The following is a 20,964-nucleotide window of genomic DNA, read 5'->3' as shown; positions in this document are numbered from 1 at the left end:
TTCCAGGTCTGCTGCATTCTGGGTAGTGTAGTCAATAAGGAAAATGGCCCTAGTAAATTCGTCTAGGGCGGGGAGGGGTACTATCAAAGTGTAATTTAAAATACTTTTTAAAATTCCTCTAGAATGGAAACAAGTTCAAAAAAGGTACTTTATTGTTCATTCCGGGGAAACTTTAGACCCTGGAGCTTCTGCTTGGCTTTTTCTCCTTTGCAACCCAGCCCTGTGTTCGGCACCTCCCCCCGGGCTGTAGTCCGGAACTTCCGGTGAGACTTCCGGGACGTCAGAGCCGAGGCGACAGCGGCGGCCGCAGTCGGAAGGGCAAGTCGGCTGTAAGGAGAGCGAGTCCGAGGGCTCGGGTCGTAACGTTCCCCTGCAGAGCGGTGTCTGCGTGGCAGAGGTGCCATCATGGTGAGCGCGGCAGGGCAGGACCCCGGAGCTGGGGTCGGGGTTGGGGAGGAGGGTGGTTAGGTCCCGGCGAGGCGGACCTGACGGCTGCGGAGATGCCGAGTCACCCGGCCTAAGTCAAGCCCGTCTGTCCGCCCGGGGAGCCTCGGGCAGGAGCCGGACCCCTGACTACAAACGGTCGCGGGTCATCCCCACCTTTTCCTCTCCGTTGAACTCGAGCTCCTTCCGTGTTCGTGTCCACCCATGGTTTTCGCAAGTGGTAGACGTTTAACAGGTCCCGTGAATACCGAATCAATGGAAAGCTTGTTGTGGGGAGAAACAGAATGAGGGGCTTCCCAGGCAGAATACACGGGGGGCATCCCCGTGAGCGGGCACACGCCGCTCTTGCCCCAGTTCCTGGAGCCCAGTACCTCCTGGGTCAGGCCTGGGTGGTGGTCATGCCTTCGGCTGCGTAAGCGATTCAGTAAACATGACGGACGTAGCTAATATTTGCTGGTGCTTTGCCCAATACACAGCTTTTATTTTAACACCTGCAGTCCCTCCTTACACCTTACCTTATTTAATCCTTACAGTGTCCTTGGAGACAAGGATGATGATTATAGTTTCCAGTGGTTCTCAGCCTTCCTAATGCCGCGACCCTTTAATACAGTTCCTCATGTTGTGGTGACCCCCAATTTCATTGTTACAAATTGAACATATTAAAGCATTAGTGATTAATCACAAAAACAATATGTAATTATATATGTGTTTTCCGATGGTCTTAGGCGACCCCCTGTGAAAGGGTTGTTCGACCCCCAAAGGGGTCGCAACCCACAGGTTGAGAACCGCTGGTTTTAACCATGAGAAAACTGTTGTTTAAAGCGGTCACAAACGTGGGGAGTGAAAATTTGAAACCGAGTCTGGCTATCTGGCTGCGAAGCTCAGTCTAAATACTACTGAACAGCACTGCCTCAGTGTCGCCCGTTCGTTCTTGTAAAAACCAAGGAATGATGATTAGATTTAAAACTAACCTTTGCTGGTGCTTTGCCATACACATCTTTTATTTTAACACCTGCAGTCCCTCCTTACACCTTACCTCATTTAATCCTTACAGTGTCCTTGGAGACAAGGATGATGATTATCGTTTTAACCATGAGAAAACTTATTTAAAGAGGTCACAAAAGTGGGGAGTGAAAATTTGAAACCGAGACTGGCCAGCCGGCTGCGAAGCTCAGTCTAATTACTATTGTACAGCATTGCCTCAGTGTCGCCCGTTCGTTTTTGTAAAAAAAACAAAAACAAAAAACAAGGAATGATGATTAGATTTTATCCTGAGTGTGTTGCTGTCGAATCATACGTCCATCCTCAAGTTTATCCATTTAACAGACCTTGAATACTTGATATGTGGTTGGCAATGTGCTAGGCTTTGGGGTTATAAAGGAAAGTAGGATTTGGGGTGGGGAGCAGTGGGGAGGAGCAGAAATTCGGGTTCCTGAGTGGGTTGAAGGCCGGTTGGTATGGGTGTTAAATACTTCGCACATGTTCCTCTTTCACGTTGCAAAGAGAAGAAATGTCTTAGATGGGGTGGTGTACTGAGAGGCACTCAGGGAGGCCCCCACTTTTCTTCCTTTTATCCCAGAAACGCTTTCTTTTGTTAGGTTTTTGGCCAAGATTTTGTTAGACAAGAGTTCTGTTGGTTAAAAGAAGAGCCAAAGGTTTTAAACTACTGTGCCAGAACACAGGGCGTGAAGAATCATTTGAGATTTATATTTGCATCTTAGGAAGATGGCTGATTCAGTTTGCTACTTTTGATAACTACCTTATCAAAAGATGGCTTTCCCTCTACTTAATGTATATTTGGAATCAAGTCAAGAAATATTTGTCTATTTTGAGATTTCTTTATTTTTTTAAATTAAATCTTTTATGTTGAAAGTATTACATATGTCCCCTATTTTCCCCCACTGACCCCTTCTAGCCTGCCCCCACCCCAGCCCCAGGCCTTCACCACCTTTTTGTCTGTGTCCATGGATTGTGCATATTGCATACAAACACAGGGCGTGAAGAATCATTTGAGATTTATATTTGCTGATTCAGTTTGCTACTTTTGGTAACTACCTTATCAATAGATGGCTTTCCCTCTACTTAATGTATATTTGTAATCAAGTCAAGAAATATTTGTCTATTTTGAGATTTATTTTTTTTAATTAAATCTGTTATGTTGAAAGTATTACATATGTCCCCTATTTTCCCCCACTGACCCCTTCTAGCCTGCCCCCACCCCAGCCCCAGGCCTTCACCACCTTTTTGTCTGTGTCCATGGATTGTGCATATTGCATACAAGTTTGGTTGGTCTCTTCCCACCTACCCACCCTCCCCCCCCTTCCCTCTGAGATTCCAGTCTGTTCTATGCTTCTTTGTCTCTGGAATTTTGAAATTTCTTAAGAACTTGGGGTAAAAACAAATCTTCACCATTTTTAAGTGTACAGTTGAATAATGTTCCCATTGTTGTGTAATGGGTCTACAGAACTTTTTTATCTTGCAAAACTGAATCTATGTTTTAAACAACTCTCCATTTCCCCCTCGCCCCAGCCTCTGGAAACCAACATTCTACTTTCTGTCTCTCAGGAATTTGACTATTCGAGGGACCTTATATAAGGGGAATCAAACAGTTTGTCATATTGTGTTCAGCTTAATTGACTTAGCATGTCCTCAAGGTTTATTCATGTTGTAGCATATGTCAGTATTTCCTTCCTTTTTAGGGTTGAACAATATTCCATTGTGTGTATGTACCACATTTTCTTTATCCATTCATCCATGATGGGCATTTCCGTTGTTTTTACCTCTTCGCTATTGTGAATAGTGCTGCTCTGAACATGGGTACAAATATCTCTTCAAGACCCTGCTTCCCATTCTTTTGGATATATACCTGGTTGTGCTATTATATTCTTTTTTTTAATGTCATAATAATTGCAGTACTTTGAGAAGACTCCAGGTTGCTGTGTAACAGCCCCCTCGTCAAAAAAAAAAAAAAAAAAAAAAAAAAAAAAAAAAAACACCGTGAAAGCAAAAAACAGAGAAAAAATGATTAATTCAAAGTTTAAATATTCTGTGGGGAAACTTCTGGACAAAATTAAGAGACAAGCGCCCAGCTGGTGTGGCTCAGTAGTTGAGTGTCATCCCATGAACCAAGAGGTCACTGGTTCAATTCCCAGTCAGGGCACATGCCTGGGTTGCAGGTTTGGTCCTCAGTGTGGGGTGTGAAGGAGGCAGCCGATCAATGATTCTCTCTCATCATTGATGTTTCTATCTCTCCCTTTCCTTTCCTTTCTGAAATCAATAAAAACATTTTTTAAAACATGTTTTTACTGATTTTTAGAGAGAGAGGAAGGGACCTCTTGGTTCCTGGATCAACATTCAATTGTTGAGCCACACCAGCTGGGCTCAACTCTCAACTCTCTTTTTTTAAAAAAGAAAGAAAGAAAGGGTGGAAACAGATTTTAGGTTCACTGTAGTACCAAGAAGTGCTTCAGGCAGACCGCTGTGGTCCATCAGGATTTTGGGAGTGTATCTTCTTCTTCGACAACATTTAGCAGCATTAACTACCCTGATCTGTTTTGGCTTTTGATGAGAATAAATGTGTCTTTGTTCTGTTCTAACTCTGGCATCTCTTTTCTCCTTCTAGTTCTCTTTCAACATGTTTGACCACCCGATTCCCCGGGTCTTCCAGAACCGCTTCTCCACGCAGTACCGCTGCTTCTCCGTGTCCATGCTTGCAGGGCCTAATGACAGGTCAGATGTGGAGAAAGGCGGGAAGAGTATGTGCTTGTTTTTATTTTGAATAGTAACTTTTATTTTGAATAGTAACTTTTCCTGCCCTCAGCCTGCAGTGCTTATAGTCTTCAACAGTTCTTATTTTACGTGTGTAACAGTAGCTACTTACACTAAAAATATTGCTTGTTCCAGATTTGCTGGGGTGGGGTCCAAATTATGATTAGATTTAGGGCTAGTAGCCATTCAGTTCCCCAAAATAAATGATAGCAAGTAAAATTCGTTATGAAAGATCATTATTAAATTCTGGCTACCATATAAGTATCATCTAATACTTTTTAAAGATTAACCGCAACTGCATTTTGATTTCTGTCCTTTTTATTTTCTAATATTTTTAAAATGTTCTTTCCACAGTAATTATGCCACCCTCAGCCCTCGATCAGCTCAGTAAGTATTTTCTACATGACTTGAGAACTGAGGTAATATAAAGATGGATGCCATGTCTGGCCAGGAATTGTCCCTGGAATATGCACGCTAAGCTGGGAGAGCGGGGGCCACAGATGACCCGGTGAAGTGGCCCTGGGGCCAGAGAGTATTCAGCTCCAGGTCTCTCCCCTGTGACGGGGATCTCCCCTGACCCGCCCACTGTTTTTGATCCCATCAGGACTAAAGGACGGTTGGAGCACCAGTGTTTATCACACGGCCTGGGCAGTTGATGCTGTTGCTGGATTCACTAGGTTTTCTCCTAGAGGACGATGGTCAGCTCCCAAGAGGGAGCTGTGTGGCAAGGCTCTCATCTCCATCCCAAGCATCTTTCCTCGGCTCCAGGCCCTCATTTCTCCCCCCTCTGCCTAGTACATCTATCTGCAGCATGTCAAAAACAGAGTCTTCTGCCCCAGAAGTTGTTCCTCTCACTGGCTCCTGCCTCTTTCCCTGGCCCCCTCAACCCATAAGAACAATTTGGAGACTTCATACCCCGGCTCCACTCCCCCTGACACAAAGCCCTGAGCACAGGCACAGTCATTGCCTATTAAGATTCAGTGGTGTTTCTGGTGTGAATCCTCCCACCTGCAGCAGGCTTGGAGGCCACCAGCAGGAGGGTCCATACATAGTGTTCAGTACACTTGGAAAAGGGTGCCAGCTCTGGTGTCGCTCTGGCTTGGACTTTGCACCTTGTCTAGCCTGGCTCTTGATTCATGACTTGCCTCTGAAATTCAGTGACTTCATTTTTAAATGGGGACTCACGGCGCCTGTCCATCGGAGCTGCTGTGTGGCAGGAGCATCTCTTAAATAGTGCCCGATGGTGTGTTTATAAACAGCCTAAACCCAGGTAACACTAGTCAGAGGCATGAGGTGGTAGCCTTTAGCCAGCAGGGCTTCCCCAGTGCCAACAGCAGCAGTGGCCGTACCCAGTGGGGCCTTTAATCCTGGCCTCAGCTCAGCCAGTGGGTGGATGGAGCTGAGCGGTTCACATCCTCAGACAAGTCCCTGTAATAGCAGAGGAGGGGTCAGGGCCCCCAGAGAGCCTGCCTTTCCATTTGAGCTCACCCAGGAGCTGAGCACCAGTATGACCCTTGGCACAAGTGGCTGAGAAGAGACTTCGGGGTTGGGACTGTGGTGTCTAGATCAGTGCTGTTCAAACCTTTTCTGTCGTGGGAGAAACTGTCCAACTGAAATCTATCAGCATTCAAGTCACTCCTTGTGATGTGCAAGGGTGCAGGGGCAACACCCACGTCCACCACTACCTCTGCAGTGAGGAGCCACTTCTGGAGCTCTCCTTCCCTATCTGTGGTGTCATGCCCAAGCTCATTGCTTGGTCTGCTTTATCAGAATTTTTAGGGAGATCCCAAATGAGTCTGCCGTACCTCCTGACTGCTGACCGAAACTTCTGTTGCCATGTCTTCCTAAATCGACAGGCTAAAGTGGGCCTCAATGGTTAAGTCCCCGACCTGGGCCAGTAGCCTAGGTTGAATCCCAGTGTCACGACTTCTGGGCCGTGGGTCCTGGGCATGTTGCTGAACCTGTGTTCTTTGGTTCCCCGTAGATAAAATTGCAAGGACAGTACCTACCTCACTGTTCTGGGAAGACTGAGCGAGGGCCTGGCATGTGACAAACACTGTCACTATGTCAGTCTGTCCCAGTCCCTGACTCTCCTGGGTTCTGCTTCCCATTGACAGCTTCTCCTTTCTGTGCCCCCTGCACTCCTGGGTCAGGCTGCCAGCAGTCCTGTTTGCCTGCCTATGGCTCTCTATGTGGGGATGTACTGTGTCGTGACCCTACTGAGAGTCCACACTGCTGACTGGTGTCAGTCACCCTCCATGGTGTCCCACCAGCCTCCTCTCCCGACCACTCCATACCTTGTACCCTGCTCCAGTCTCACCTAATGGTCAGCCATTCCTGAACTGGCTGGGCTCCCCTTCCCTCCATGCCTTTGCTCAGGCTGCTTCCCCTGCCTGGAATTCCCTTCCTGGCCCTCCCACCTTGACTCACCTGGAGGACATCCTCCAGGAGCCCTGTCTCCTCCCGCCCTACTCCACCCCTCCCACAGCACCACGGCATCAGGGTGCACTTGGTTTTTTTTTCTTGGTTTGCTCACTAGAAACCTTTGAAGGTGGCAATTTTGTCCAGCACATGGTTGGCACTTTAATTATCTGCAAATAAATGAGTGAACATGCCACTTTTTAAAATTAGAATTTCAGAAAATCACGAGTGTAAGGTGCTGCTGAGAATTTGAGTCACTGAACATTTCCCAGTTCTGGGCCAAATTCTGTGTTCTCCCAGGGAATGTGGGGTCTTGTGGGTGGGCAAACTCTGAAGGGCAAAGCACCACACAGGTCTGAGGACCTGCTCTGGGAGCAAGGCTGTGTAGAGCCATGGTGGGTGCCCAGGAAGCCACGTTTTAGGGGAGCATGTTGGGGGTATAAGGTTTCTGTCCCTTGCAGAAGCTTTGTCTCATAACCTCTCTTGTTTCTAGGCCGACTCAACATTACCTACCCCATGCTGTTCAAGCTGACCAACAAGAACTCGGACCGCATGACGCACTGCGGGGTGCTGGAATTTGTGGCTGATGAGGGTATCTGCTACCTGCCACACTGGGTGAGTGGGGCTGTCCTGGTCTCTGGAGAGTCTGTGAGCCTGTCTCAGGGGGGACCTCAAGCAGGAACACCATCCCGCCCAGCATGTGCAAGTGTCTTACCCCAGATTCAGAGTGAGGGAGGGCATTCGGAATATCCTTTTCTTTGTTAATTGCTCAACTGGTAGCCTATATACCACAGCCATGCCATTTACCTGTGATCTCCTGGGTAAGGCTTGTTCACCATAATGAAGCAGGAGTATATTTGAAATGATCTAAGTACAAAATTTTAGATTTTTATACATTTTCAGTAGTTTCTCCCCCAGTTCTGTTGCAGCATGATCTAAGTACAAAATTTTAGATTTTTATACATTTTCTCCCCGTTTTCAGTAGTTTCTCCCCCAGTTCTGTTGCAGCGGTTATGCGTTTACACTTTTGCCTATAACTGAGTCTTTTTAAAGCACTCAGTTTTGTTGCCGTGAAAACAAACATTCTGTAGAGCTCTTAGGCTTTCCCTTAAGCCTTTGTCCTTCCTGAGGGCCAGGCGGAGCCAGCCTCTCCACCACAGGAGCCCTCCACTCCCTCACACCTGCTGCCTGGCCTCTCTTGTGATGTTTCCCAATCTTGGTCCCATAGGGAGCTCTTACACCTCAAAGCCCAGACCCAACTTGCTTTCCTGCTCACTTGCCCTCCCCAGCACTTGCCTCTCAGTGCCTCACTTCCCTGTGTATCTGGAGGTCCCTCTTCTTGGTTCGAGGCCTTCTCCTGCTAATCCAGTAGAGCACTGTGGGTGGCTGAAGTGTCGGACCGTGACAGCTTCCTGAGGTCACCCTGGATCTGCAGAGACCCCTCTATAGAAGTGAGAGAAGAGGTGGTGATACTGGGATACACTATACCTCAAAGATTCTCTGCTACCCATAGACTTGGAGTTGGGTGGCCCCTTGTCTAGGTTCTTAGACCACTTTGGATCAGAAAACTAATTGAATCCTTTTTTCTGAGAAAAATCACATCCCCTGGGATGCCTCTTTAGGTGGAGCTGCTGGCCTGTCTCTTCCTGAGCTGGTCTTCTAGCTCCTGGCAAGAATAGGTGTTTGCCTGGCGTTTCCCAGGTGTTGCCGCTGAGTCAGCCCCCACGCTCATGCACTGTGTTGGCTGATTGGCTGGCTCCATCTCACCTCAGGCTCCCAGGCTGCTTCAGGTTGAGTCAGCCTGGAACAAGGTTCCACGAGGCCATCTGAATGTCAGACTTTAGCCTGCCCAGTGTATGGATCATTGACAGTCCTTGATTTCCAGAAGCCTCATGTGGCCTTCTTTTTCCTTTAGATGATGCAGAATTTGCTGTTGGAAGAAGGGGGCCTGGTTCAGGTGGAAAGTGTCAACCTTCAAGTGGCCACATACTCCAAATTTCAGCCTCAGAGCCCTGACTTCTTGGACATCACCAACCCAAAAGCAGTGTAAGAAGGGTTCTTCTGGACAAAAGAGGGGTTTGCTGGCAGACGGTCCACAGGGAGCTTTGTTGAACGTGTGCCTACTTTGAGGAGCACATATTTATTGTGATTGGCGTTGTAATTTGAGAATAATGACGTTCAGCCAGCACATCTGTCATGACTCCTGGACAGTGTGCTAGACGCTCTGTGGGCCTCTTCTGTGTGCTCTCTGTGTACTTCTTCATGGGCAACGTGGAACCCTTCCTTCAGGTGAACTATGACACCTAGCCCCAAGCCCAGTGTGTTCTGGTGGAAGGGAGCCAGGGGGTCTGCCTCTCAGCTCCCAAGCCTCTGGTGCCCATAAACTTGCCACTCAAGCTTAGGGCTTTTCACTCCAAACCAGTGGGGAACATTGGTTTGGTTTTCTTTCTCTTAGCAAGAGGAAAGCAGAGGTGTTAGGTTCTAGTGATTTTGTGTGTGTGTGTGTGTGTGTGTGTGTGTGTGTGTGTGTGTTTTCTCTGAACAATAGCCAGACGTTCGTGTTTATAATTTAAGGAGTGACCATTGTGGGTGAGGGATGTGCTGTGTGTGGACTACAATAGCTTGGAGGCCCCAGTTTGGCTCATTGAAGTCATATGATAGAGTGGTCACTCTATATCTCCTTTGTTTTTTAAAATGCATGTTTGAAAAAAATACAGATAAGTGGACAGTAAAAGAAAAGCTGCCTCCACCTGTCTCTCTGCACACTCTTCCTAGGCAGGAGCTCAGGAGCAAGTTGCTGACAGTCGTGTCCTATGTGGGTGGGCATGTTAAGCCACCTACTGACTGTCTGTGGACTGGCGTGTTGAGCCCCTTGCAGCTGGGTCCTGGACATGCAGGAGTGCTAGGCTCTGCTCACGACAGTCAGTGTCCTGTGGCAAGGTCTGGTCCCTTGTCATTCAAAGCTCTGCTTGGAGGTGCTTGTCTGTCTGTCAGTACCTAGGAGTGAGGCCTGCATCTGACTGTAGCCCCTCATGATTTTCTCTGGATTTTTACATTTTTTGCAATGCGTACTTACTGGATTGCTTTCAGAAGCAGTTTCTCTCGTAGAAAGGGCATTACTTTCATCAGCTAGAGTCAACCCAACGCTCCCTAGTGTGGCTGATCGTCTGGATAAAGGAAGTCAGCATAGAGCAGAGAATGTGGGGATGCCCAGAGCAGTGATGGGAGAGCCATTTCCATCCTCAGAGGCCGATTGGATTGGGTCTGACAACTCGGGTCCTCAGGAGGCGTCAAGGTCAGGGTACTCCTAAAGCATGGCATTTCACGCGAGGAATGAAGACAGCATCCCACACAAGGCCCTTTTCACAAAGTTGCTGTCACCCTGGAAGGATTTGTGACCAAGAAAACTGAACCTAGACAGCCTGCCTTTTTCCCCCCTCAAACTCTGAGAGCCTCTCTAGGACAGCGGTTGCCAACTGGTGGTCCGTGACGTCCGAAAGGTTGGCGACCGCTGCTCTAGGATGTGCCATGTCACCATGGTGGATTCTGGAGCTATAGTTTATGTTTATGCCTTGACAATGTGTGTCTGCAGATTAGAAAACGCATTGAGAAACTTTGCCTGTCTGACCACTGGGGATGTGATTGCCATCAACTACAATGAGAAGGTAAGTGTGTCGGCTATGGTGCCAGCAGGGCCAGGAGCCCAGCTCAGGGCAGGTCACACCTAAACGGGGCCTGCAGTGCCATTCTGGTGTTTGAATGGGGTTCTTTTTAAGCAGTGTATACCTGACTTTTGTCCACTAATTGCTGCCTACCGTTTGCTTTTTAGAGCCCTATACTAATAATTCAACAGCTAAGTTTTGGTAATTGATTTATTACATTAGTAGGTGAATAAGCTTAACATTGTTATCCTTTTGTTTTGTTAATACTCACCCAAGGATATTTTTCCTTGACTTTTTTAGAGAGAGTGGAAGGGAGGGTAGAGACAGAGAGAAACACTGGTGTGATAGAGATTGGTTGCCTCCCACATGGGCCCTGACCAGGGCGTAAGGTATGTGCCCTTGACCAGAATTGAACCCGGGTCCATTCAATCCTCAGGCCGACACTCTATCCACTGAGCCAAACTGGCTAGGGTTTGTTATACTTATTAATCACATATCTGTGTATCATGGTGGTGAGCCTGCCAATTATGCCTCAATCTTAGAAAGGTCTGCATTGCACCTAAAATCTCAGATAAGCCCTTTGCTGAGCTGTCAGGACACAGAAATGAGCCAGTCTAGGCCCTTGTCCTTATGATTCCCTCCATTGGAAGCAGACAGGCCTTCCTGGAGTTGGCCATGCGGTGCGCTCCAAGTGCTGTGGGGCACCTGGAAGCAGAGCCTGGCTATATCCTCTTCCTTATGTTTTCTTTCACTTTGGTTTTCTCTTAGCTCCTCTGGGCTTGTCCATCTTGACACGCCTGGCTATATCCTCTTCCTTATGTTTTCTTTCACTTAGCTCCTCTGAGCTTGTCCATCTTGACATAGTCTTTCAGATCTGAACACCACTTATATTCATCTATGATTCCATGCTTTTTAGGTGTCTGGATCTAGACAATTTAGCTGTAAAGTGAAATACCACACTTCATCTTTCATTTCTCATTCTTTCATGCATAGTGACAGATGAGTTCCCATGAATTCAAGACAGCATTCATTTACCCGTTATTCATGGAAACATGTCTGAGGAAAGATAAAATAGTTGCTAACCCTGTTGATAGGCCATCCTAACACAGGCATGGAGCACAGTGATGGGAGTACCTTGTGTCCACTGTGACCGTGACCAGGATTGACCCTCTCAGAGTTGCTGTCAGGGTCGACCACCTAGTCCTCAGGAGTGACCAGCCCTGGCGTGCCTTTCCCTGAGGCCAGCTCTTAACTCCTTCACACACTCTCTTGTCCCCTCATGGCCTGGGGTCCTCATGCATGAACAGGAGCCTGTGGCTCAGCCAGTCCCTTCCTGTAGGATCAAGAGGACACTTAGTCCCTTGGTGTCAGTGTAGGGATCCAGTGTTCTCCAGCAGTTTCCTTCTATTTGCAGCATCTGATATTGAGAACCCTTACTTTTCAATTTGTGGGTCTTAAATCACAATTTCCTATAAAACTAAGAAATAATCCTATTGCCTTTATCTTTGTGGGGAACATTTTAAGTATTGTCTACATTAACTGAATACTTTATAAGCTTCCATAATTAATTGCAGGTAGCCTTAATGTTACTATTCTTTATTAAGGTAGTAATGCTCAGTATAACTAAAAAGATGATATTTTTTGCACTGAAAGGGAAGGTGAATTACATAGAGTTTGGAAATATAGAAGACTAGGTACTCTAAAGGGCCCTTCTGATAAAACCCAGTTTAATCAGGATAAAACATAGGTAATAAATGTGTTGGTGGATTGGCAAGAAATATAAGAAGTTTTCAAGAATCTCTCAGCAGGGCCATCCTGATGGCAAATGACTGTATCAGTCAGTGATATAGTAGGAGATCTGAGTCAGAGACTTCCACATTAAACTGGAACTCTTAAAGGGGCCATAATAGATCCAGAGGTGGGTGTTATCCTCATCCCAAAAGAAGGAACTCAGATTCTGTTTGGGAAAGGCCCCCCAGTTTATATAAGCCCTCAGGACCGCTAAAGATTGAACAAGCAAGCAGGAACTCATAATACACCCACCAGACACACAAAGCAAAGACAACAAAAGCAGATTTAAACCCTTAAGGAAATCAGCATTGGGATTTTCAGGTGTAAATATGAAATAATTATGTGTAAAATATTCAAAGAAATTAAAAAATGGAATTATAAAATTTATTAAGCAACCAAAGACTACAAAAGAAAAAAAACAGGAAGATTTTAAAAACGAGTTAAAGAATAGCTGACAAAGAATTAATGAAATGAAAGTTAAGTCTGGAAAAGTGACTTAGAATTCTGCACTGAGGGGCAAGGATAGAACATATGAGGGCTTGAGGTTTGCAGATACTAAGAAAGTCAAACATGCTCTGTAAAAGTCCCAGCAGGAGAGAATAGGGGAATGGAAATACTGTAAAGAAATAATAAGTGAAATTGTTTTACAAGTGGCCATCAGCCCATAGTACAGGAAGTATGATGTACGTCAAACAGGAGAAGTTACAGATATCAAATACCAGATACAGGGAGGTGAACAGAGAGAAAATACAATACTTCCAGGAAAAGAGCAAATAGCAACCATTTATAGTCCCCAAATAGCAGAATATCTTTAGAGGCTGAGAGAAAGTAACTCACCAAGCCTTCTTTAAAGAATGAGGCAACCACAAGACTTGAAACCAGCGGGGCAGTGGGCAGCAGCCGCTCGTCCCAGGCTCTGAATCAAAAGCAGTGTTGAAAAACTAGATTCCGCCACTTTTAATGTATATTTTTATGTACTTGAGATTATCCTAAACACTCAGCAACATAACTGGTTTAACTTCTTTTCTCTTGGCTACATTGTATTCCCCTGGTGGCTATAATTTATATATGAATAAGTTTTGGCTATATACTATTCTTAGCAATGTTGGAATGAGCATTCTTAGAGTTTTCTCTCTGCATATTTAAGCTAATTATTTACTTAGAATTAATTCCTAGGTGTATACATTCTGGGATAAGGTTATGAGTGTCTTTTTCAATTTGGTTCATAATATCCTTGTCTGATTTGAACTACGTTTAGGGAGTAGCTTCTGTTGAGTGATGTCCACCCCCATGGCCTCGTTGTTGCAGCAAGTTGTGTGGCTGAGGAAGGTGTTGTGGAGGTGAATGATGTGTCTGCAAGATCCCAGTAGGGAGTCACAGTAACAGTGACAGTTCCCAGTGCTGCCATGAAACTAACCAACTGGTGTCTATGTTCTCACAGATCTATGAACTGCGGGTGATGGAGACCAAGCCTGACAAAGCCGTGTCCATCATTGAGTGTGACATGAATGTGAGTAACTTTGCTGCTCATAGTGCGTTCCACCTGGGGGAGACGGGCATTTGGTAGCACCTGTAGGCCAGTGCCCCAAGAGGATGTCACTATCACACAGTCCCTAGGACTGTTTGGGTGAGAGAGGAGGAAAATGCTGCCAGAGCATCATGAGAAGGCCGCTGACCTTGTGATCCTTCTCAGGGCCAGTGGAGGTGGCACAGTTGCCTCCAGTTCTGAGATGGCTAAATCTACTGGCATCTCAGACCTGCCAAGAAGTACATCTTCTTAAACACTAAGGAAGCTCAATTTTTGAAAATATTTTTATTGATTTTAGAGAAGAAGGGAGAGGGAGAGAGAGAGATAGAAACATCAATGATGAGAGAGAATCATTGATCGGCTGCCTCCTGCATGCCTCCTACTGGAGATCAAGCCTACAAACCCGGCATATGCCCTAGACCGGAATCAAACCCAGGACCCTTCAGTCCACAGGATGATGCTCTATCCACTGAGCCAAACCAGCTAGGGCAGGAAGCTCAATTTTTTAAAAAAGCTAAGGAAGGCTATCCAGCTTCTGAGTAGAAAGGAACTATTGGGACACTCAATAGTTTGGTGGCTTTCCAGACAATGATGCTGAGCAAAAAAGGGCAGTCCCAAATGGTTACAAACTGATTCCATTTTTTGTGGGTGTTTTTTGTGTGTGTGTGTATGTTAACCCTAACCTGAGGATATTTTTTCCATTGATTTTTAGAGAGAGTGGAAGGGAGGGAGGGAGAAAGAGAGAGGGAGAGAGTGAAACATTGATGTGAGAGAGGCACATCGACTGGTTGCCTCCCACATGCGCCCCAACTGGGCCCAGGGATTGAACCTGCAACCCAGGTATGGGCCCTTGACCAGGAATTGAACCCATGACCCTTCGGTGCACAGGCTTATATTTGACCACTGAGCCACATTGGCCAGGGCTGATTCTTGAAATGACAATACTTCAGAAAGGGAGGACAAAATAGTGGTTACAAGGCGCCCTGGGTGGTGGAGAAAGCAGAGGTGTGGATGTGGATGTGGATGTAGAGGGAAAACATGAAGGGATCCTGTGGTGCTGGACCTGTTTATCATCTTGACTGTGGGCCTACACTGGTGATAAAATTGTGAGAACTTACACACATACACACACACACACACACACAAAGTGAGTTCTTGTAAAACAGGAATTCTGAATAGTGTAGACGTCGATATCCTGGTAGCGATATTATACTATAGTTTTGTAAAATATCACCATTGGGAAACTGGGTAAAGTGTACAGGGCATCTTTCTGTGTTAGTTCTTAAAACTGCATGTGAATCTACAGTTGTCTGAGTTACAAACAGAAAAGCTAAGGAATCCTAAGTGCCAGCATGTCTCTCAACTTTCCCTTTCCTCTTGGGAACGCAGGTGGATTTTGATGCTCCCCTGGGCTACAAAGAACCCGAAAGACAAGTCCAGCATGAGGAGTCCACTGTAAGTTGTTCCTCCCCCCAGCCTGGCAGGTTTGGCCTCTTTGGTAAATGGTCTTTGGGAGCGTGTCCTGGTCTGTCCTGTCTGCCGGCCTGTATTTGGCCTCTACTGGTGCTAGTGTAGCCACATTCCCTGCTCTTCTCCCAGCCCTGCTCCCAGGGGATGGCCCAGCTGTTCCGGTGCAGAGACAGCAATAGAAATGAGGGGCCCAAGGGAAAAGTTGGGGTATCCCTGCAGGGAAGCTTATCTCTCATTTTTCTGTCCCCTGTCAGGAAGGCGAAGCTGACCATAGCGGCTATGCTGGAGAGCTGGGCTTCCGTGTGAGTACCAGGCCACGTGTTTTACTTCCTGTGCCCCTGCCGTGCCATCTGCTCCTCCCAGCCACTCTATAACGCTCCATGGTCATCAGCAGGGATTGGGCCTCTGGGTATCTGTGCATACGTGTATCTGCCACTCTGTCAGTTACATAGCACTTGACTTCCACTTTCTCATGGAATCTTCCTAACAAATCTGTAAGGCAGCCACAGCTTTTTCTTCTTTTTAAAATTCTAACCTAACATAAAGTTAAAATAGTGCAATGGACACACATATACCTTTCACTTAGATTCACCAATATGGCCACATTTGCTTTATCTCTCAGAATGTGTTCTCCTTTTCTTGGCCTACACTGTTTAAAAATAAATTGCAACATGACCCTTCAGCACTGCTGCCAGCCCGGCTCCCTGGGGAAAAAGGGATGGCTAGTATCAGGGTACTGGGAGGCAATGGAGGGCGGAAAGCTGAGCTCTGCAGCAGTTGCAACAGAGGGCTTAGTCCATCCACAGGGCCCCAGACTGGTCCTGCAGAGGCCAAGGCCAGACCTTTTAACCTGTCATTGTCTATTAGCTACTTGCTACCCCTGGTGGTGGTTGCTCTTGGGCCAGAAGCCTCCCTTCATCTCACTGCAGTCCTGAGGCGGAGTTCTCAGCTGCCCACACTTCAGCAGCTGGGGAGTGAGGGCTTCATTCCTGAGGGGGCCTGGGTGGTGCCCCCCAGAACATATCCCTGCAGCAGTCTCAGCAAAACACATACATGTGCTCACCCTCCTGCTTGCCTGTATAGGCCTTCTCCGGCTCCGGGAATAGACTGGACGGGAAGAAGAAAGGTGTAGAGCCCAGCCCCTCCCCCATCAAGCCTGGAGACATCAAAAGGTGGGTCTGCCCTGTCTCTGGTCCAACCTGATGCTTCATCATCATCTAGGGAGGGTCTGTGCCAGACCTCTGGAGTGGGCAGCCTCACTCCAGCTCTGAAAATAAAGCCCGGCTCAAAGAATCTAGCAGAGTGGATGAATTCCCCTCCCCACCCCCACCTATTCTCCTTGGGGGACTGGAACATGACGAGGAGTTGCTGTTTCTCAGTGGAAGTTTATCAGTGTCTTCCCTCCAGTCCAGGACCACTGCAGTCCAGCCTCCACCCGCCTCCAACTGGCCCCTCATCAGATCTCTCTCCTACTTAAAACCTTTCTAGTTCCTATTTAATCTATTGTTCTGTTTATTCATCAAGTCACAGTGTCTCAACTTCCTTCAAACAGGAGGCAGGAGCTGCCTCACAGATGTGTTTCTGTTTGGTCCAGGGACTCAGAGCAGATTCCCTGCTCTGGTGGCTGTCACAGTGGTGGCAGGGATGAGATGTGTCACTTGTCATATGTCACCTCTCTACTATATGTTGGAGCAGAAGGATAATGCTAATAATGGATTTTTTACCCACTCTGAGTTTAGTACAAGTGTACCCCTTCAAGGTTGATCCGTGAGGCTGCAGGGTGGATTTGATGAGGGCCTCCCAGGCCCCTAGGTGACCCTTCACTGCAGGCTAGGTCCCAAGTCTGAAGGCCCCTGCCCCATTTGCCTTCTGATTCTCTCCTGTAGGGATGCTGGGGAGCACCAGAGGGCTGGCCCAAGGCCAGGGTGGTTGACAGCCGCATACCTCAGAATGAGAATCACCAAGAGGACACACTTCCTCTCTTTGGCTCGCCTTCCTTTTGTTTATCAAAAGAGAATTTGAGTCTTTTTCTTCTGGAGCTAACATTTCTTCTCTTCCATCTTTACAGAGGAATTCCCAATTATGAATTTAAACTTGGTAAGATCACTTTCATCAGAAATTCACGTCCACTGATCAAAAAGGTTGAAGAGGTGAGAAGTTTTATTTTCTAGTGATGAGTGGGGGAATTCTTTCCATTTTGAATCAGGGTATTTCTGTCATAATTTTTCTTCATTCCTGGGGCCCTCCTCCCTCTGGTGGCCTGGTTGTCCTGTTGAGGCTGTGTGGAATGTGTGGGGCTGGGTGTAGAGGTGTGCGTTCGGGAGCTCAGAACCTTCATCTTCTATAGATAACACCACTGGCTGACTAACAAAAGGAATACATAAAAGATACCTGTTTTTGAGGGTTCAGAAAAAACAAGCCCTCTTTCTGCTGGTGGGAGACTAGCTTACTAAGGAATTCCACTTCTAGGAAATATCAGGCTGTGTGTAAACACATTAAGCTGGTCACCACAGCAATTTAAAATACTGCAAACCTAGAAGTAATATCCAATGGTAGAGACTGCCTCTCCCACGTGATGAAATTCTCTGTAGGTTTTAGAATGTACTAGATAAGAAATCCATTGTCTTGAGACTTGGGAATTAAGTTTGAAATAGTTTATATTAGCACATACAGAAAAGTGACTAGAAGTGTTCTTTTTGGGTGGTGGAGTTACAGGTGACTTTTCTTTTGGGGGTGTATTTTATACTTTATATATAAAAAATGTGATGCTTCTGCAAAAGGATATACGTTCACCCTTAGAATAAAGGCAGTGGTAGACACATAGTTGTGATTGTATGGTCATGTGTTCAATTCAGTTGATTATGATTTGTATTTATATTTCAAAAACATTTCTTATCAATAATGGGCGTAAGGAAAATGGGTGGTACATGAGTCAGCAGAATAAAGCATTTTCTATAAACCTCCAAGAAATTTCTGAAAATAGTATTTTATCTTCACACAGGATGAAGCTGGAGGCAGATTCGTCGCTTTCTCTGGAGAAGGACAGTCATTGCGTAAAAAGGGAAGAAAGCCATAAGTTAGCCGATTGGAAAATAAAATACTCAATTGCAACATAATGGCTTTTAGTTACTGGCTCTGACAGGAATGAAACTATTGCAAAGGATGCTCTGTCACTTTAGGTTTGTTTAGAGCTACCTGAGAATTGTCTAGTTTAGTCTGGAAGTGGGATGCAGGACTTTGTGGTTATGTACTTGAATTGGGTCCCATAGGCAGCGGCCTCACCACTTCTTGCTTTCAGCCCTTGGGAGCACTCCCCCTGACCCAGCAGGAGCAGAGTTCCCCAGTTTCTGATAAAAATCAAAGGAAGGGGTTGAATTGCTCTAACTTGTGATGTTCTTTTTATTTTATTTATCCTTTCTTTTTGTGGATCTGTAGCTTAGATGTTGCCTTTGGCCTAAAGAAAAGTGGTTTAAATAGATTTGTGCTCTATAAATGGTTATTCCATTACTCTGGCTATAATTAAGTATTTGAGAATGGGTTTTTCTGTTTTTACTTTTTTTTTCTTTTTTTTTAACAAAAGAACCATTCCTCAGAAGGAAAACCTGATCTGAAAACATTTCTACTTTCAGTTTTCATTTCAAAATAACTGGCTCCATGAATCTATTCTATTAGGGGGAGGGAGGGAACAGCAAAACTTCATAGTGAAACACAAATGTGAATATTAAGAATAAATAAACGCTAAAGATGGTCCTCTTTCTCCTTCCCTATCTCCCACTCCCAGTTTAATGTATTATCCAATGTTCTGCTGGCCTGCATATTTTGTATTGGTCTCAAATCCTCACTTTCTATAAAGAGATCTTTTGACATGTTAACCCAATTATTTTCATCTCTTTTGTTCCTTGAAAGTAATTCTAAATTAAATTTTCAAATAAAAACAGGGAAAGACTAAAACCTGGATTGCCTCTAAATGTTTGATTAGATGTCAACAGGGATTGATGTTTAGGCCACTCAGGAGTTGGAGGAAGGCCTGCTTGCAGGTACCCCTCATTCCATAGTGCTGTTAGAAAAGAACTTGGGGACAGGGGAGTGGCTCCTGGACAATGTATAGAGAAATGAGGCTCTCTGACCCCTGGGGTGAGGGTGGTCAGGCCCAGATCTCCCCTTGTACCAGGTCTCCTCCTACTTGTAGGCAGAGGGTCCTTCTCTGAACAAGGCTCCTCCCAACACGCAGAAGAGGAAAGGATGCACCACATCAGGACAGCAGCCCAGCGTCCACCCATGTAGCCTCAGAGAATGAGCACTGAAGATTGTCATGGTGACCAGGGCTGTTCATCCATCATGGTGATGGATGTGGTTTCAGAAGGCACACAGTACCACTGTGACCTCCCTGGCTCTTAAGGCAGGAGTTGGGAACCTTTTTCCTGCCAAGGGCTACTGGCTATAACATTTGCGGGCCAAACAAAGTTACCAACTTAAAAATTAGCCTGCTCTATTTGGTCAAACAATTAACTCACCCCTAATGCCTTGGCAGGGCCAGACCAAATGATTTTGTGGGCCTTATATGGCCCGTGGGCCAGATGTTCCCCATCCCTGACCTAAGGAGTCTCAGCTTCACTACAGAGGTAGAAGCCCTTGGTGGGTAGGCAACCTCCATTGGCAGGATCACATTTCCTGACATATTGTCATTTGTGCATAATAAAGACGCTGGCCCTGGGTTTCTGTCTTCCCTAGGTATCACCTACTATACATGTAATGAAGTCGCTGGAGGCACACTCTCCTGCCTGGGCCAGGGTTGGACCCAACTGTGGGTCTCCTGATGATACAGTGGGATCACCTGGAGCAAAAGTCCTGGTTATTACTGCTGTACCCTGGTCCCCAACCTTATTGTCGCACAGTGTCTTCTCCAAGCTGGTCTGTGAGCCAATCTGGCAGGACTGATAAAATTGCAGCTTTCTGAACCACCTGCAGGGCCTCTGACCCAGTCTCAATCATAAAAGGGGCCCAGCAGCCGCCTTGTAAGGGGCTCCCGTGCACATGATTAGGTTGGCATAGGCTGGGGAACCATTGCATCGGTACTGCAGGGCTTTCTGTCTCAGGAAAGCTTCCACTCCTAATCAGATATGCAAACGGCCCTGGACTTGTACGCCATGCCACTCGCAGCCCCCATGCCTCGGACCACCCCGCCTCTGTGCTCAGAATGCCCTTCTCGCCTCCACTTCCAGCCTGAGTTCCCTCGGGAGGTTGTCCCGCACCTTAGATACCCTACCCCTCCACACGTTACGCCCAGCCAACCCCCCGTTATTTTGTGAGTTCATCTCCGTCCTCGAGAGGTCACTGCAGCAGTAGACTCGGCAGCTTCGCGGTGGCTGCTGCACAGTGTGTGCTTACGACAGTAAGCCCGATCTTTGAGATTTGTGAAATAATAGCCGCTGAAAAGAACTGGCCTGACCCGCGGGGTTTCACAAACAGCCAACTTAACGTGGCGGCGGTGCAGACCCGGACGCCCACCCAACACCGGGCGGAGCTTGCTTACCCGCCGGGCACGCCCCCAGCCCTCTGGGCTCCACCCCTCCCGCCTGTGCCCCGCCCCTCCAAGGCTGCTATTGGCTGTCGCACCCGAACGTCCTGTTTATAAGCGTGTCTCAAGGAGGCGGCGAGGATTTAAATCGTCAGGTCTCTGAGTTCCTCGGTTTCTCGCGCGGAGCTGGCCTAGTCGGTCTTCGTTGGTCATTGGCTAGCGGGCTGAGGAAGGCGGGTTAGGTGCTCGCGGTAACATGGCCGACGGCGGCGGCTGGCAGGTAAGTGCGGTGGGTGTCAGGGACCTGGGGAGACCTCGTCGGGCCGTGTGACCGGCTTAAGCGGGGTCTCTCCCGAGAGGAT

At 46.8% G+C, this 20,964-nt stretch overlaps 1 protein-coding gene across 1 annotated transcript; it reads left to right on the top strand.

Moving 5' to 3' along the window:
• The first annotated feature begins 269 nt into the window (after positions 1 to 269).
• UFD1L (ubiquitin fusion degradation 1 like (yeast)) lies at positions 270 to 19,035 on the top strand. Its single transcript, XM_005875530.2, has 12 exons — positions 270 to 408; positions 4,067 to 4,199; positions 4,567 to 4,599; positions 7,127 to 7,248; positions 8,549 to 8,679; positions 10,226 to 10,298; positions 13,528 to 13,596; positions 15,004 to 15,069; positions 15,339 to 15,386; positions 16,168 to 16,256; positions 17,153 to 17,234; positions 18,086 to 19,035. The coding sequence occupies exons 1-12, from the start codon at positions 406 to 408 to the stop codon at positions 18,158 to 18,160; spliced, it is 924 nt and encodes a 307-aa protein (XP_005875592.1). The 5' UTR covers positions 270 to 405; the 3' UTR covers positions 18,161 to 19,035.
• The last annotated feature ends 1,929 nt before the right edge of the window (positions 19,036 to 20,964 follow it).

The sequence above is a fragment of the Myotis brandtii genome, unplaced genomic scaffold (assembly GCF_000412655.1).
Source record: "Myotis brandtii unplaced genomic scaffold, ASM41265v1 scaffold463, whole genome shotgun sequence".
In the NCBI taxonomy this organism is placed as follows: Eukaryota; Metazoa; Chordata; class Mammalia; order Chiroptera; family Vespertilionidae; genus Myotis; species Myotis brandtii.
The sequence above is the reverse complement of the archived record's forward strand: the minus strand, read 5'-3'. Positions and strand labels throughout refer to the sequence as shown.

Excerpts from the sequence above, each read along its gene's own strand:
- UFD1L (XM_005875530.2), top strand. Across the intron at positions 8,680-10,225 it reads ATCACCAACCCAAAAGCAGT|ATTAGAAAACGCATTGAGAA; the intron begins GTAAGAAGGGTT and ends GTGTGTCTGCAG. Across the intron at positions 17,235-18,085 it reads TGATCAAAAAGGTTGAAGAG|GATGAAGCTGGAGGCAGATT; the intron begins GTGAGAAGTTTT and ends ATCTTCACACAG.